Here is a 13,990-nt window from a genome sequence, read left to right on the forward strand (position 1 = left end):
ATTTATTATTATTATTATTATTATTATTAAGCAGTTTTTTAAGAAAATACTGGTTGATTTTTTATGATTCCAAACTTACCTATTGGTAACTTCACAGTAACAAATCTTTTTGAAATAAAAATGGTGGTTTCCTGCAATCAGTGGGGTAGTCCGACAGTTCACAGTGCTGCTTTTTAGGGCAGAATCCTGAGTCTATAACACAGAAATATGTGTGGAGGCTATTTCCTACTTTAAGCCTTCTTATTCTTGTGACCATTAAACCACCAGCAGTATTGTTCAGTAAGCTTCTTCCTGTTTGTATGTAATTTCAAAAAGTCTTATCATGTTTCTCATTCTGCTACAAACTCTGATAAATCTGTGACATTCAGTGAGCTCACAGGTGATGTTTTAAGGGGTGAATGACCCCAGGTAAAAAGGACCCTAAAGGATCCCAGATAGGTTCAGGTACAGTGATGTTCGTCAGGACAGCTCCTGTAATAGTAATTACAAAAAAATTGAACACAATCCCCAAAATTTATTCTCATTTAGTAGAGTGTTTCTTAAGTGAAACAGCTTTAGAAAAGCCATAGAAATATTTCTCCCAGACTCACTGGATTGTGTGCTTCAGTTATTGTTAGTTATTGGAGGATACCATTAATTAGTTGAGTTGGATTTGATGACCTGGTTTGCTGGGAAAGACGGACTTATTAGAAAGGTCAGTAATTTATACTACTACAAAAATTCTTTTGTTCAGCCCAGGAATGACCTAGTTTTGCCTTTTCTTTTATATCTCTATGAAACTCAGAGATGCAGAAAGTAGGGCAGGAGATACAGAAGAGACATTTGCCCAAATAATGTGGTCAGCTGCTGTTAGGTTATTAACTAAGTTCTTATTCAAGGAACCAGTTACAAAGCCATAGTGTTGGGGGAGAGAGCCTGTGCACAAGCACAATAATCTGTTAAGAACAGATATTCCTCCAAAAGGGGTGACTTACAGTTTGCATTACTTTTCATCTGATATTATTATTATTGCTGTGCAGATATCTTAAAGCGATTGCTTTGTGATGTTGAATGAATTCATTGTGGTCTGGTATTGAGATTGGTTTTAGACCGTGGAAGTGATAGTGAAGAATGAAAAAAATAATTTTCTATAGTTATAGCAAACCAAACCACTCTGTGTGCTTCCACTGCATGTTTTGAAGTGAAAACCTCTTTGTTTTCTATGTCTCTTGTCAAAAATACGAAGCTTTAGTATGTCAGTGTAGTCTATTCAAATGGAAAGAACCATTTAGATATTTTTTTTTTCCTTTAGAGCCTCATCTTTTTTCCAGTGCTGTAGCTGTTCCCCCTGGCAAGTTCCAGCTACATTCAAAATACTCAAATAAGATGGTCTGATAAGGTTGCCCTGTCTCTTAGGTTTTGACTTATTTATAGGAAGAAATGTTTAAATGGTATTTAGAAGAAATAATTACACAGGGAGTACAAAGTATATTTCTTACTGGTGTTTCTTCCCTCCCTGCAACCTGTTTTCATGCTATGGGTCAGGACTTAACAGCTCTCAAGAGTGTCTGGCTGAATAGTGGCAGGCTTCTAAATCTCAAATCAAGTGCTCTTCAAAGCACCTTACTTCACTTGAGATAAAAACTAGAGGCAGGTTTTTTCTATCTGGCCTATTCATCAAGTATAATCTACTGAATTGTTGACATTTCTAAACACTAAAGGGATTTTAAAGATCTTATTGCTCTAAAGAGATTTACTTGTAGTACAGAATAAAGAAATGAAATGAAAAAAATACTGACACATGAAAAGTACAAAACGAAATAACTGAAAGCTGAAAGCAAATAGCTATAATTTGACATATAGTTTCTTTACAAAACACATTTTTGATGTGGGAATCTGCTCAAATGTTCAACCCTCCCCCTAACTTTCTGATAAATACCAATGTTTATTTTAATCAAAATTAGTCACAAAAGTCTTGCATTTAATGTGATACCAGTTACTGTCATTCATATTTAATATATTTGTTTTCATTCACACTGAGACCTACTGTCTGAAACAGAGTTGTTTAAAAAGAAATTAGTGTGACCTGTCTTTTAACCATTCCCCTTCTTATTCTGAGTTTAAGTTCCCTTAAAGCATGGCTTTCCCAAAGCGTGGGCAGAACGCCTGCTTGCTCACCAGTGCAATTTTTCTCTCCTTTTAATGAGCAATATCAATCACTGAGTAAAAACATGCCACCATGAATTTTCATAGCAAAACGGGTTGAGCCAATATTACAGAGATTAAATTACACTTCATGGATTTCTGAAGTCTAAAGATTATTTGGAAGTAACACTACAAAAGCCTTTGTTACCTGGAGTTTTAAAATGTATCTCTGAGTCACGGGGGATTAGTGCCACAGAGATATTAGAATATGAATTATGTCATGTCTGCGTCCTTACCTGGGAGTTACAGGAACTGAACATAATTCAGTGGCAGTTTTAGGGTGAGAAGACAATGATAGCAGAAATACCTTTTTTTTTTCCTCTTCTGGCCTGCTTTTTTGCTTTAGCGTGATGTGTCTCCCAGTGGCATGTGCCACTGCAGAGCTGAAGTTTCTAGCTTATGAAAAGCTGCAAAAATAAACTGGTCATCTGTTTAGCATCCCTGGTTTGTAAATGTGCAGGGTTTTGTAAACCAGCAATACATTTATCTATCTAAATGATATTTGCTTTTAAAACAGAGGTTAGTAGCAGTAGTCTGCTATACTTACATAGCTCTTTTTCACCTCTCTCTCACCGTTTTAAAGTAATTGAATAATTTGTGTTCCTCCACACATAGTAATCCTGCAAAGCAGACCAAGAAAATACCTGTAGCAAAGAAGAGCTTGTCCATGCATGAAAAGCAAAATAATAAAATTTAAAAAAAAAAAAAAAGGATAAGAAGCTCCAGAAAATTAGCCTGCTTCAAAAAGCTATTAAATTGTTCCTGTCCCTGAAGCTTTACAAATGTGATAATTGTTTTGTTCAGGTCATGCAATACTTTTCTGCACCAAGCTGAGGCAGTTCCCTGTTGCTGAAGCCCTCGTGTCTGGAGGAGGGAGCAGGGGCAGGGAATCTTCCCCATGGGCAGCCTGTGCTCCAGCTCTGAGTGCCCAGAAACGCTTCCCAGCCCTGCTGGGCTGCCTAGCAAGGGAAAGTTTCTAATTCCAGCTGACTAAAAAGTAAATACACGGCACAGGGCTGTTCCGGCTATAAAACAATAACCCCTCCACCCCACCCCCCAGCTAACATTTACTTTTGGAGTTGGCAAACCATCATTGAAATGCAGTTGTAATGGAGGCTTGCCAGTGTGGGTTACCTGTCTTGGAGCAGAACCTTTCTGTGAAGTGTTGAAATCTATCTGGATAGTTTATCAAGAGGCAGAACACATTTTATCAGTTATTCTGTGTGGTTGTACACCCTCGGTAATGGGTTTTAAAGGAGGGTGTTAATGAGGTTTCTGAAACATGACAGGAGCTGAGACAGAAGCCTGGTAAATTACAGTGAACTTTAGCAGATAGTTTTGGATGCAAACTCAAATATTTGTTTAGGTTTTCAATTTAGCTGAAAATTTTCGAGGGTGACAGTAACACTGTAATCCTGGAACAGATGCTTCTGCTCTGAATGCTGTTTCTCCCTTTTGTTTGTACAAACGGTGCCTCGAACACTCCTCAAGCTTCCCAGCAGAGAGACTCAAGTTGTTGTAGAGCATCGTGGGCATCACCGGCAGCTCTGGACCATTTCCAGTGAACCATCTGTGGTGTGATAGGAAATCTGTGTTCCGTGGCATGCTGCAATGCCATTCAGAGAAGGAGCAGACACACTGCAGGCACTGATTCAATGAGAAGCTTCATGGAGTTGTAGGACTGAATTCCTCCCCTTGACCTTTTAGAGTGGGAGTTAAGAATTTGGTTTAAGCGAGTCACTCAGGTTTCCTGAATAATCAGCAGATACAGACAAGCACTTGCAAGGAGGATTCATCCCACCCTGAGTTTGTGATGTAGGTTAGGCTGAATGGCTGACTTGCAGACAGCTGCAATTAGGTTGAATGAATCCATCAGGGAAGAGAATGTGACATGAACATCAGCATCCACCCGGGCTGTCCTGAGAGCCCTGGAATTACCCAGACTCGCATCACAGGGCCCAGGCTGCTCTTACGTAAGCCGGGGAGGAGATATTCAGCAAAAAGAACAGATCCACAGGAGAAATGCCCTTGCTTTGGACATAGATGATAGCATCAGACTCATGAACTACTGCTTGAATTTAGAACTATATTTCCTTTCAGGATTTAGACAATATATTCCAATTCCAACAGTATATTCACAATCTCATGCCTAGATTATGTAATTAGATTATATTAACTCCTGGCCTCCATCTTTCCCTTTCTTCATTCCATATTTTCTTCAGCCCTTTGTCTCTTAATTTCTTTCCCTATGGCTGTTCTCTTCCACTCACCTTTCTGAACATTAACTTTTCCATTAGAAGGGAGAAAAAAACTTTAATAAAGCATTAATATGATATTTATGTATCATGACATTTTCCTTCTGCCTTGGTATTTTGTCATTTTCCTTTTCACCCATTCTGTGTATTCAGACCATAAACTTTTCAAGACAGTCTTTCCATTTGTGCCAGCATTACTATAGTGTGCTGGATAAGTGTTTAGTCCAGTTCTGCTTGTGAGATTATCACATCTGAATTCTGAATCAGACAAGCAGTTGAATACCTGCCGTCCTTGGGCAGCCTATAACCATTACTGATGGATCCAGCCCTTCTTATAACCTTCTTCATTATCCAGAGACTGCAGCTAGAACATAAAGAATCTGTATTTTTATCTTCCACTTGACTTCCTTCACATGTAACAAATCCAAGTGTTGGAACTTTTCTTTGGAATGAGTTTGTTTGGACAATTGTCTGTACTTTCCTTTCCTGACACTGAAAATAATGACTGGAGCTGTACATCCATAAACCCACCCATCTCTACTCAGTCTGGAACTAGAACTTCTTTAGCCACTCAAAATACCCCAGGGATGAATTTTTACACAAACAGAATTGATTTGTATTGGTACAAGCAAGTATCTCTCAACAACAGCCAGTGTTATAAAACTAAGCTTTAAATTCAGACTCAGGAATCCAGATTTCTGCTCAGAAAACAGAAACAGTACCATGTGGCACATCCAAACAAATCAGCAGAGTTTGAATTGAATTTTCCTGGATATTATCATATCCTGGAAAGTGCAGTGTTCTAAAATGTTAAATGGATTTTTGTAAAGTCTATCATTAAAGGAAGCATGTTTAGTAATGGTTTTTAATTTTGCCACATGTCCTTAAATATACTATTTAAATAATCTGTACTATTGGAAACCCCCATTAACACATCGCTGTTCTGTAAATTAAGTGAAAGTGAGAATTGCCCTGGTTTTATTTTACATTCTCTAAGTGATGGAAAATAAGAGCTTTAGAATTGTATTCAAATATCTCAGTAGTATTATCTATCCTTTAGCAGACAGACTTATATAGGTAGAAGTTTATTACTCAGTTATTCTTACTGGAAGCCTTCTCTCAGCACCTTGTGTTAGCAGTAGTTAGCACCATGATGCCTTGGGTCGTGCTTCAACTTAAAAAAAAAAGAAATAGGACTTGCATTTGGTAGCTGTGATCATTTTAGCATGAGTTGGTACAGTTGTAGTCTCTCATAAATCAATCACAGTTACCTGAAACGTAGAGAATTTTAGAATGCTGTTTTTAAAAGTCAAGTCTTTTGTTCTTTATGGCCATTTGAGAAAATGTATCTCTTCCTGTGATCTAAAAATGGTGATGTAGTTTCAATGAGTATAGCAGAGCAAGAAGAAACTGAGTTCATGTCCGTCTTACAGAAAAATAGTTACCAACTGTTTTATTTCCTGAATTGTTTAAAATACTGAGAAAATTGTAACGTGAACAGGAGCCTAAAAGATTCATAGTGAATGGTTTAAGAAGAGTTTGTGTAAGACTGAAATGCAGCCATGAGAGAATAGTTTGGCTCCATTCTCTCCACAAGACAAATGTTGTGGATGGTGAGAGCCCATCATTATTTGTGAGCCAAATTTCACAGAAGCCATATGATCAAGAGAATTCATTTCATCAGAATATGGTATTTCGTATGATACCTGGTGCCCCTCAACTTGTGAGCTTGGCAAGAAAAGAAGCCAAAACTTGTAGTAACCTCTATTTTCTCAAATATTAGAGAAAAACCTTTATGTCTAGAAGAAATTTAGTCTTGTATATGTATACATTATATAATGCAAACATCTTTGTGTTTACATTAAGCCCAAAGGTAGAAATTACACTGGTAGTTAAAAGTTAGGTGAAAATAAGAAGACATAAAGGGGGAAACATCATGTAAGTGGTGGATTGTGGGCAGCATAAGCTGGAGGAAGCAGTGACAGGGACTCAGCCTCTCTGCCAGTCAGTTCCCATTCTGTCTTGTGGGGGCTTTATGGGATGGGGAGAGTTCTGCTTCAAAGAGAAGTGAGTAGGATGTAAAGCTCCCCAACTAAGAGTCTGCATCTTTCATTTTCCCAGCATTCCTAAAATTCTTCTCCCCACCCCCCTCTTCCCCCTGAACCAAATCCCTTCGGCTTTGGTGACTTCAGCCTTCATGGAGTTGTAGCAAATGGAAGTAGAAGGGATCTGGAGAGGTCATTAACCCATCTCCCTGCCCCAAGGCAGGGCTGCAGCCATACTAGACTAATAAGCTTCTCTTTTTTTCTTTTTTTTTTTTTTTTAGTCAAAGATCCAAAGATCCAAATAAATTAATTGTAAAGATTTTTGGGAAGTTTGGGCCCAGTTGTTAAAGCTTCGTGTAACTGTTGACAGAGACACAAGGTTGATTTCAGCGAAATTTCTTAAATATGAATCAAATTAAGGACAAACTATCACCTCATTTTTAGTGAGATTCAGTGATTTTGCAACACTCAAGTTATGGGTTTTTTTTTTTTGCTATAATATTACACTTAAAATAGGTATGAAAATATATAATGATTTTGAAGTAATATACAGAATTACTTAGGGTTTCGATTTGTGCCAATACACATATATCTGCTTATCACATTGTTGCTAAAAAAATGTTTGTATTCTTCATTGCTTAAAGGATTTTACAGAATATGTGATTTTTGCAGCCCTCTCTAAAACTACCCCCTTGATAAAGTAAGAGATACACTGGCAAAAGCACTTGCTAGTATTTTTGTATAGCGGGATTGATTTTTAAATTATAAATATTATTTAATAACTAATATTTAAAATAAAATAACCTTAATAAAATTAATTTTAATCAATTACATAAATAGTATTTAATAAACAATAGTTGTTTAATAAATAAATAATAATTTCTATAACAATTTTTAAATACATAACAAATAATCAATAACATTTATTTAATAAATAAATCCAATGTAGCAGCCCACTGGAAGTTCCTGGAATAGCCATTATGTGGGTCTTTACATCCCAGAAAACCATCAGTGAGTATTTGGTCGGGACCCACTGATTGCTCTGTGTCCCTTCTGAGCTGTCCTTTTACATAATCTCATCTTCCACTTCTGCCTGGGTTTTTTCTCCCCGTTGAGAACAAATGAAGTAATTAGAAGTTTTCTTCAGGCAGGGGGAGGAGCAGACACAAAGTATGTAATAAGTTTTGTCTAAACTGTTTTCCTTTGGTAATGCATGCCCTAAAGCTGTGTGCTTAGCTGGCTTCAGTGTAATTGTTCCTACCCTGCAAAGCCTTCCTGGCTGCCCAAAAGAGCACCACAACTCACACCAAGCCCCTTCTCCAGCTGGGCCCTGCCCCATAATATCCTTTTTCCAGAGCCAGCTGTTCCTTCAGCCAGTGAAAGAAAATTAAGAATCTGATTCTGAAGATCCCAAGTTTAAACCTTCCTGGCAGCCTCTCTAGGTGAATAGACTGTGTGGTCATGTAATTACACACACTGTAATAATGCAGATGCACAATTAACTCTGCACGAAGGAGGTTTACCCCAGCATTCCCTAGTATTTCACTGATAAACTTTACCTTCCACTGATACATGTCTAAGAAGTTATCCCAAGGAGGGTGATTACAGGATCCTATTCTCACTTACACGTTTATTTTTGCCACATTATGACCATTTTGCCACAAAATACTGTTGCCCTGCCAGCTTGCTCTTGACTATAGAAAGTTTTGTGCTTCTGGAATATTTTAAGAAAAGTATTAAATTATTTAAACTAATTTTATGTCTAGTACTTCTGCCATGGATGGGTTTGTGGTGTCCTGTGTCCTGTTTGGCACACTCAGTGCATTAAAATTGAGTCTTCTCCAGGTGTTTACCTGCTTTTAGGTGCAGGGCTGGGGAGAGGGGCAGGAATGGGAAGCAGTGCCAGCAGGGGAAAGGAGGACAGATCCAGAATAGGTGAGAAGAGGAGGAGAACAAACTAGGGGATTGTTAAACATTCTGGCAAAGCATGTCCTAACTGCCTGAGATTTTGTTTCTGAAATAAAATAAAATCAATAAAAGTAGATACCCTTTGCAATGTGTTTTATGTGCCTCAATTCCCTGCCTCTGAAATGGAGGTCACTTTGCTGCCTTCTCTCACAAGAATATTAGGAAAATGACACAGTTGGTATTTGTGAGCACAAGGGGTCGATGCAAGGAAGGGGAGCTTGGTGCTGAGTTTGAACCTAGGCTTTAGGAACAGGGGCTGGAAACAGAGGCAGGAGAAATGCAGGAATGTCAGGGGCAGGAATGAAGAGCTTGGCTGCAGAAAGCTGAGACTGGGGGCTGCAGATAACCAGAGAAGAGACATTTTTGTGGTGAAAAGCAGTTGTGGGATGGAAGGCCTGGGAAAGGATTGGGATTGCCAATGTGAGCAAAATCATCCTGATTCCTGCCAGGCTGATCAGAGAAAGAGATCTTGAAAGGGATGGAGGTCAGAGCCTCAGAAATAGCGGACCAGAAGACATTTTGTGTTTAACTGGGACTTTAAATGTGATTGTTTCTCTGTGGTCAGCAAATATCTGTGAAAATGTGGTGCTGGTATTCCAGAAGGATCACAGCCTGTTCATGCCGTCACTTACTGCCTTAGCTCAAGTGACCACAATGTCCCTATTGGTACCAAAAATAAAGGCCAATTCCTTAACCTGTAGATGTCTGTACAGTGCCATGCAATTAATTTCTTGTTTGTTCATGGCTTAACATTTAGAATATTTTTAAATTGTGTTAATATACTTGTTAGGATTAATATTTTCAGCCATGTATAAGGGCACACAGAAAATTTCTCCATACAGAAAACTTCTCGACACAGAAAACACAAGGAATTATATTTTGAAATACCTGTGCAGGCTTTGTTCACAAGGAACATGTGTGTGTCCAGTGATTCTGATCTTAATGACAGGATAATATTCAGCTGTTTTCAAAGGACTCTGATGTGGTTTGTTGTTCAAAATAGGTCTGGTCTAAGGATGAATGTGGTATATGCAGTGAAATGTGCTTCTTGGAGAACCAGCAATTTTTTATAGTGTTTGAAAGTTGGGATTGTAGAGGGATGGATTGTAGAGGAAAGGATTGCAGGAGGAATGGTCTCATAACTAAGATGTGGAAGAATATCATAGAAGGTATGGTGTGTGTCTCAGCCAATACCACTGAACTTCTGCGTGGTCATGTTGCTTCAACACAGCATTTTTATTTCAATATTCTTGTGTCTCTCGCTTTCTGAGTGCCTGACTTGGGGATTCTTGAAGAAATACTAAGCACTCGGCTGCAAATGAAGTTAGCATTTGAACATGTGAAATTCTGTAAAATGCTAAACATCCTGGAAAAGCAAGTCCTAACTGCCTGAGATTCTGTTTCTGAAATTAGGAGATACCTTTTGCTAGGCATTTTATTTGCCTCAATTCCCTGTCTCTCGAATGGAGGTAACTTTGCTGCCTTCTCTCACAAGAATATTAGGAAAATAACACAGTTGGTATTTGTGAAGCATTCAAGTGCTATGTACTGACATGTGCTATTGAAAAGCCATTCTGTCTTCAGAACAAGGTTTGAATAGTGTACAATAAATATGTCACAAAAGCTCAGAGTAAACAGTGACAAGAAAATAAAATACTGGATAGCCAGTCACTAAAGGAATAGCCAGTCACTAAATGAGCACTGTGCATCCTCTTCCCTGAAGGAGATGGGAAAAGAGGGTATAAGATCTATATAATGAAATTCTGTATCATAACAAATACATCTGTAAAAGCCTAACTCACTTCCAATATCCAATCTAAAGATCTTGAATTTTTTAATTTTCCTATCTAAATCTTTGCAAATTTGTGAACATTCGTCTATTTTCTGAAATAGACAGTATTATAGTAGTATATGTTCTAAAAGTATATATTTTTTTATATACACTATTATATATTCTAAAAGTATATCTTTATTTATTTACATTTATTTATATTTAAAATATAGTAGTATATATTCTAAAATAATATATTTATTTTAGGATAAATATCAGCAAATGAACACAGAATTGACATAAAGGACCTTTTCTGTTTTCTGACCACACTTTTAAGTCCAGGGCAGTGTGTAAATAGACAGTATTATAGTAGTATATATTTTAAAAGTATATTTATATACTATTATAGTAGTATATATTCTAAAAGTATATATACGTATATAATGCACATAAAATATATATAATATATATCTATTATAATATTCTATATATACACTATTATAGTAGTATACATGCTGAATGTGTCTATTTATTTATTTATTTACATTTATTTATATTTAAAATATAGTAATATATATTCTAAAATTATATATTTATTTTAGAATAAATATTAGCAAATGAACACAGCATCGATATGAAGGATTTTTTTGTTTGTTTTCTGGCCACACTTTGAAGTCCAAGGTGGTGTGGCAGGGTTTGCAGCTGTCCCCTGTCTGTGGTATTTAGTCAGGGATATTTAGTCCCTGAGTAAGAAGAGTTTGCTGGGTCTTGGTTCTGTTTGCTCTTCATCACAGAGATGCCAGCAGGGAGTGGGAGAAGGTTGGATTCATTCACTTGTCTCTCCACCTCCCACATCCCCCCCACCCCTAAGAAAGTACTGTACAATTTTTTAGAAAGAAAATGTGATTGAGAGATCTGCCACATGCTCCTCTGTATTTCCCAGCTTTTCCTTCGCTGCTTTTCAGTGCTTTCAGCCCCTCCCACACAATCCAAGTCGTACCTTGGCTCTTCCCAGCAAACCTTTTAGAGGAGAAAGGCTCATGCCCTGTGTGTGATGTGTTGAAGCAGAAATGAGGCAGAAATGAGCCACAGTCCACAGCCAGAGCCAGGCTTAACCTGCCTGGGAGTAAGGGGAGAGCTGTGAGTGAAGGATTCTCTGCCACAGCACTGGTTTAATGCAGCTAAAATTCCCAGCTGCAGTTACTGTGTGGTATTTACAGGTGTGTGGGTTGTGCTTCACTGGCAAAATGCTGTCAATAAATACACACCTTTCTCCTATTCCAACACTGGGCTGTGGCATCTCGCCCTGGACACAGGCTTTCCTGCTCCTCATGCATTACTTTATGCATTTCCTTCCCCTGGAGAAAATTACAGCACAGTTCTTCCCCCGGTGCTGCCCACAGCCAGGAGTGGCCAGTGGTGGGAAGCCCCTGGGACTATCTCTCAAGTTACATCCAGCTGCATAGAACCAGCAAGGAATTCTGCAGTCAGCTCACTGAAAATTCAAAGATTTCCTGTGCTTTTTAATCAAATTCTTTCGATACAGAAGTTCCAAAAGTATTGAAGAAAAGGAAGCTGTGTTTACAGCTGTGTTGTGTGATAAAAGCAAAAATGCAGCAAAAGCTGAGATTGAGGATAGTCCACAGAGCCTCCTAATTCAGTTTTGCAGGCACTGCTGTTCTCCTCAGAGAACATGTTCCCTTCAGCAGCATGTGCATTTTAAAGGAACCACCCAGTTTAGCCTTTGTCTACTAAATCTTTCAAGAAATATGCTCCATCCATGATACCAGTTTCATAAATTATTGCACTGTGCAGAAGATGCTCAAGTGTCTCATCTGACCAGCTTTCAGTGCCTCGCTGGGTCCAAAAGCAAGCCAGTCACTAAGCAAGTAAAGCCTCAGTTTTACATTAATTTTCACCTTACTTTACAAAAGCTAAATGGTAATGCCATGTCTTTTGTATATCTCCAGTGTAAAAGACCCTCAGAGGGAGGGTGGGAATATTTTTGTCATGGTTGAAAAATCAGGTTTACTGGGCAAGGACCTTGTGTTTGTGGGCAGCCATGTAACCTCTGTCTCTGTTGCCCATCTGTAAACTGGATTTAATGTTCCTACAGCTCACTGGGTGGGGGGGCAGGCTTTGATTAGCATGTGTGATTGCCTTATACAAATGCAACTGCTGTCACTGCTTGGTTTTATTAGCCACTATCAGTAGAATATGAGGAGGAAACATGTAGCAGAATAATGTGCAACCAGGGTGAGCACTCTCCTTTTTGGCCATCTCCTTTTTGACTATCTTATAATTTATTTTCAGACTTGTCACCATGCATGCATATTTAAAATAAAACTCTACTTACACTGCAGTGCTATAGAAATCAAATAATTTGGTGTAGAGGTTGACGTGCAGATGAAACACTGATTTTTAAAGGGAAAATACACATAGATATAATTAAATGCCTTGAGCAAATTTGTATTTTATTTAGGAAATTTTCATAAGAAAAAGAATCCATTCCAATTTAGAGAATCCAACATATTGAAATCTAATCTTTACAGAAATTGTGACACACGGGGAAGAAAGCAGTAACGAAATGTAAAATGTTGTGCCTTTAATACGTCAAATAAGCATTATTTATATAATTTCTGTTGCATTAAGGTTTTCAAAATATAAGTATTTGGAACATTAGAAGAATATTATGGTAGATAATTCTTTTTCTCTCTAGAAGAGTGTCAGGGAAGTGCTTTATTTGCGTGAGTAAACACGGATCAGTCAGGGAAAAGACAGCATTTTGAAATGCGCGATGCAAAACAAATTTATCTTTTTTTTTTCTCCATGTTTTTTTTTTTCTCTCTCTCTCTCTCTTTCTTCCCTCTCTCTCCCCTCCTGAAAACCTCCTGCCACAGCGGCTGCATTTGCCTCCAGACTTGTCAGACACAGTGAGCCGCGCGAGCAAACAGGATCTGGCAGGATCCGCCAAACTGCTGAGCTCAGGATGTGGCGCCATGGCCATCGGCAAGAAGCACCTGGACTTCTAGTGATTTCTGCTTAGCAGCTTCACTCACATTCATCTGACACTCTCATTAGGAGTGTTAATGACTTATATAAATATTTTTCTTAATGATTTGACCCAGCAGTCTTTAAAAATACGTGTTGTCATATGATGCCTTCCTTCTTTTTTCATTTTTTCTTTTTTTTTTTTTTGTGTTTGTTCTGGTTTCTTTGTACTAAATTTGGTTTTGTTTGGGTTTTGCTTTTCATTAAAGCTTCTGTTATGTTGGGTCCTGCCATTGTTCTGCTCCATTGGAAACAGGTAGTATTTTGTTCTTTTACTTAAAATAAAAAATCGCAATTACCCTTTCATTTCTATTTTTTTTACATTAAAAATAAAGGGATACTTTTTCCCAAAAGAATTTTTATATGCTTACATGTAATATTTTGTATGAATAATGGGTTTATTGAAATAAAGGAATGGAACTAAGCAATTTGTTGCCATGTGTTATTCAAACAGCAAACTACACATTTCATTTCTGTAATTGAAACACCATTCTTAAATATGTATTAATAAATTTATAATATATAAGATCATTTTTATTCTAATATGCCAGTAATTGAGGATGGGGGTGTTTAAATCTAAATATATTATACATAATTACTTAGCCTTATGGCTTAGTACATGCATTAAAATGCACTTAAATGGAATTTCCTAACCAGAGAAGAAAGAATTGATTTCCTTATGTAGTCCAAAACAGTAATCCTAAACAATTGAAGTC

General features: G+C 37.6%; 1 protein-coding gene across 2 annotated transcripts in view; it reads left to right on the forward strand.

The window, feature by feature from the left end:
* The window catches only part of ELP4 (elongator acetyltransferase complex subunit 4), a 139,969-nt gene extending 126,271 nt beyond the window's left edge, over positions 1-13,698 (forward strand). For both annotated transcript variants that reach the window (XM_032748551.3, XM_030273352.4), the window contains one exon: positions 13,124-13,698. In XM_032748551.3, coding sequence (XP_032604442.3) covers positions 13,124-13,269 — 146 coding nt within the window. In that variant the 3' untranslated portion in view covers positions 13,270-13,698. The remainder of the gene's footprint in view (positions 1-13,123) is intronic.
* The last annotated feature ends 292 nt before the right edge of the window (positions 13,699-13,990 follow it).

The sequence above is a fragment of the Taeniopygia guttata genome, chromosome 5 (assembly GCF_048771995.1).
Source record: "Taeniopygia guttata chromosome 5, bTaeGut7.mat, whole genome shotgun sequence".
Lineage (NCBI taxonomy): Eukaryota > Metazoa > Chordata > Aves > Passeriformes > Estrildidae > Taeniopygia > Taeniopygia guttata.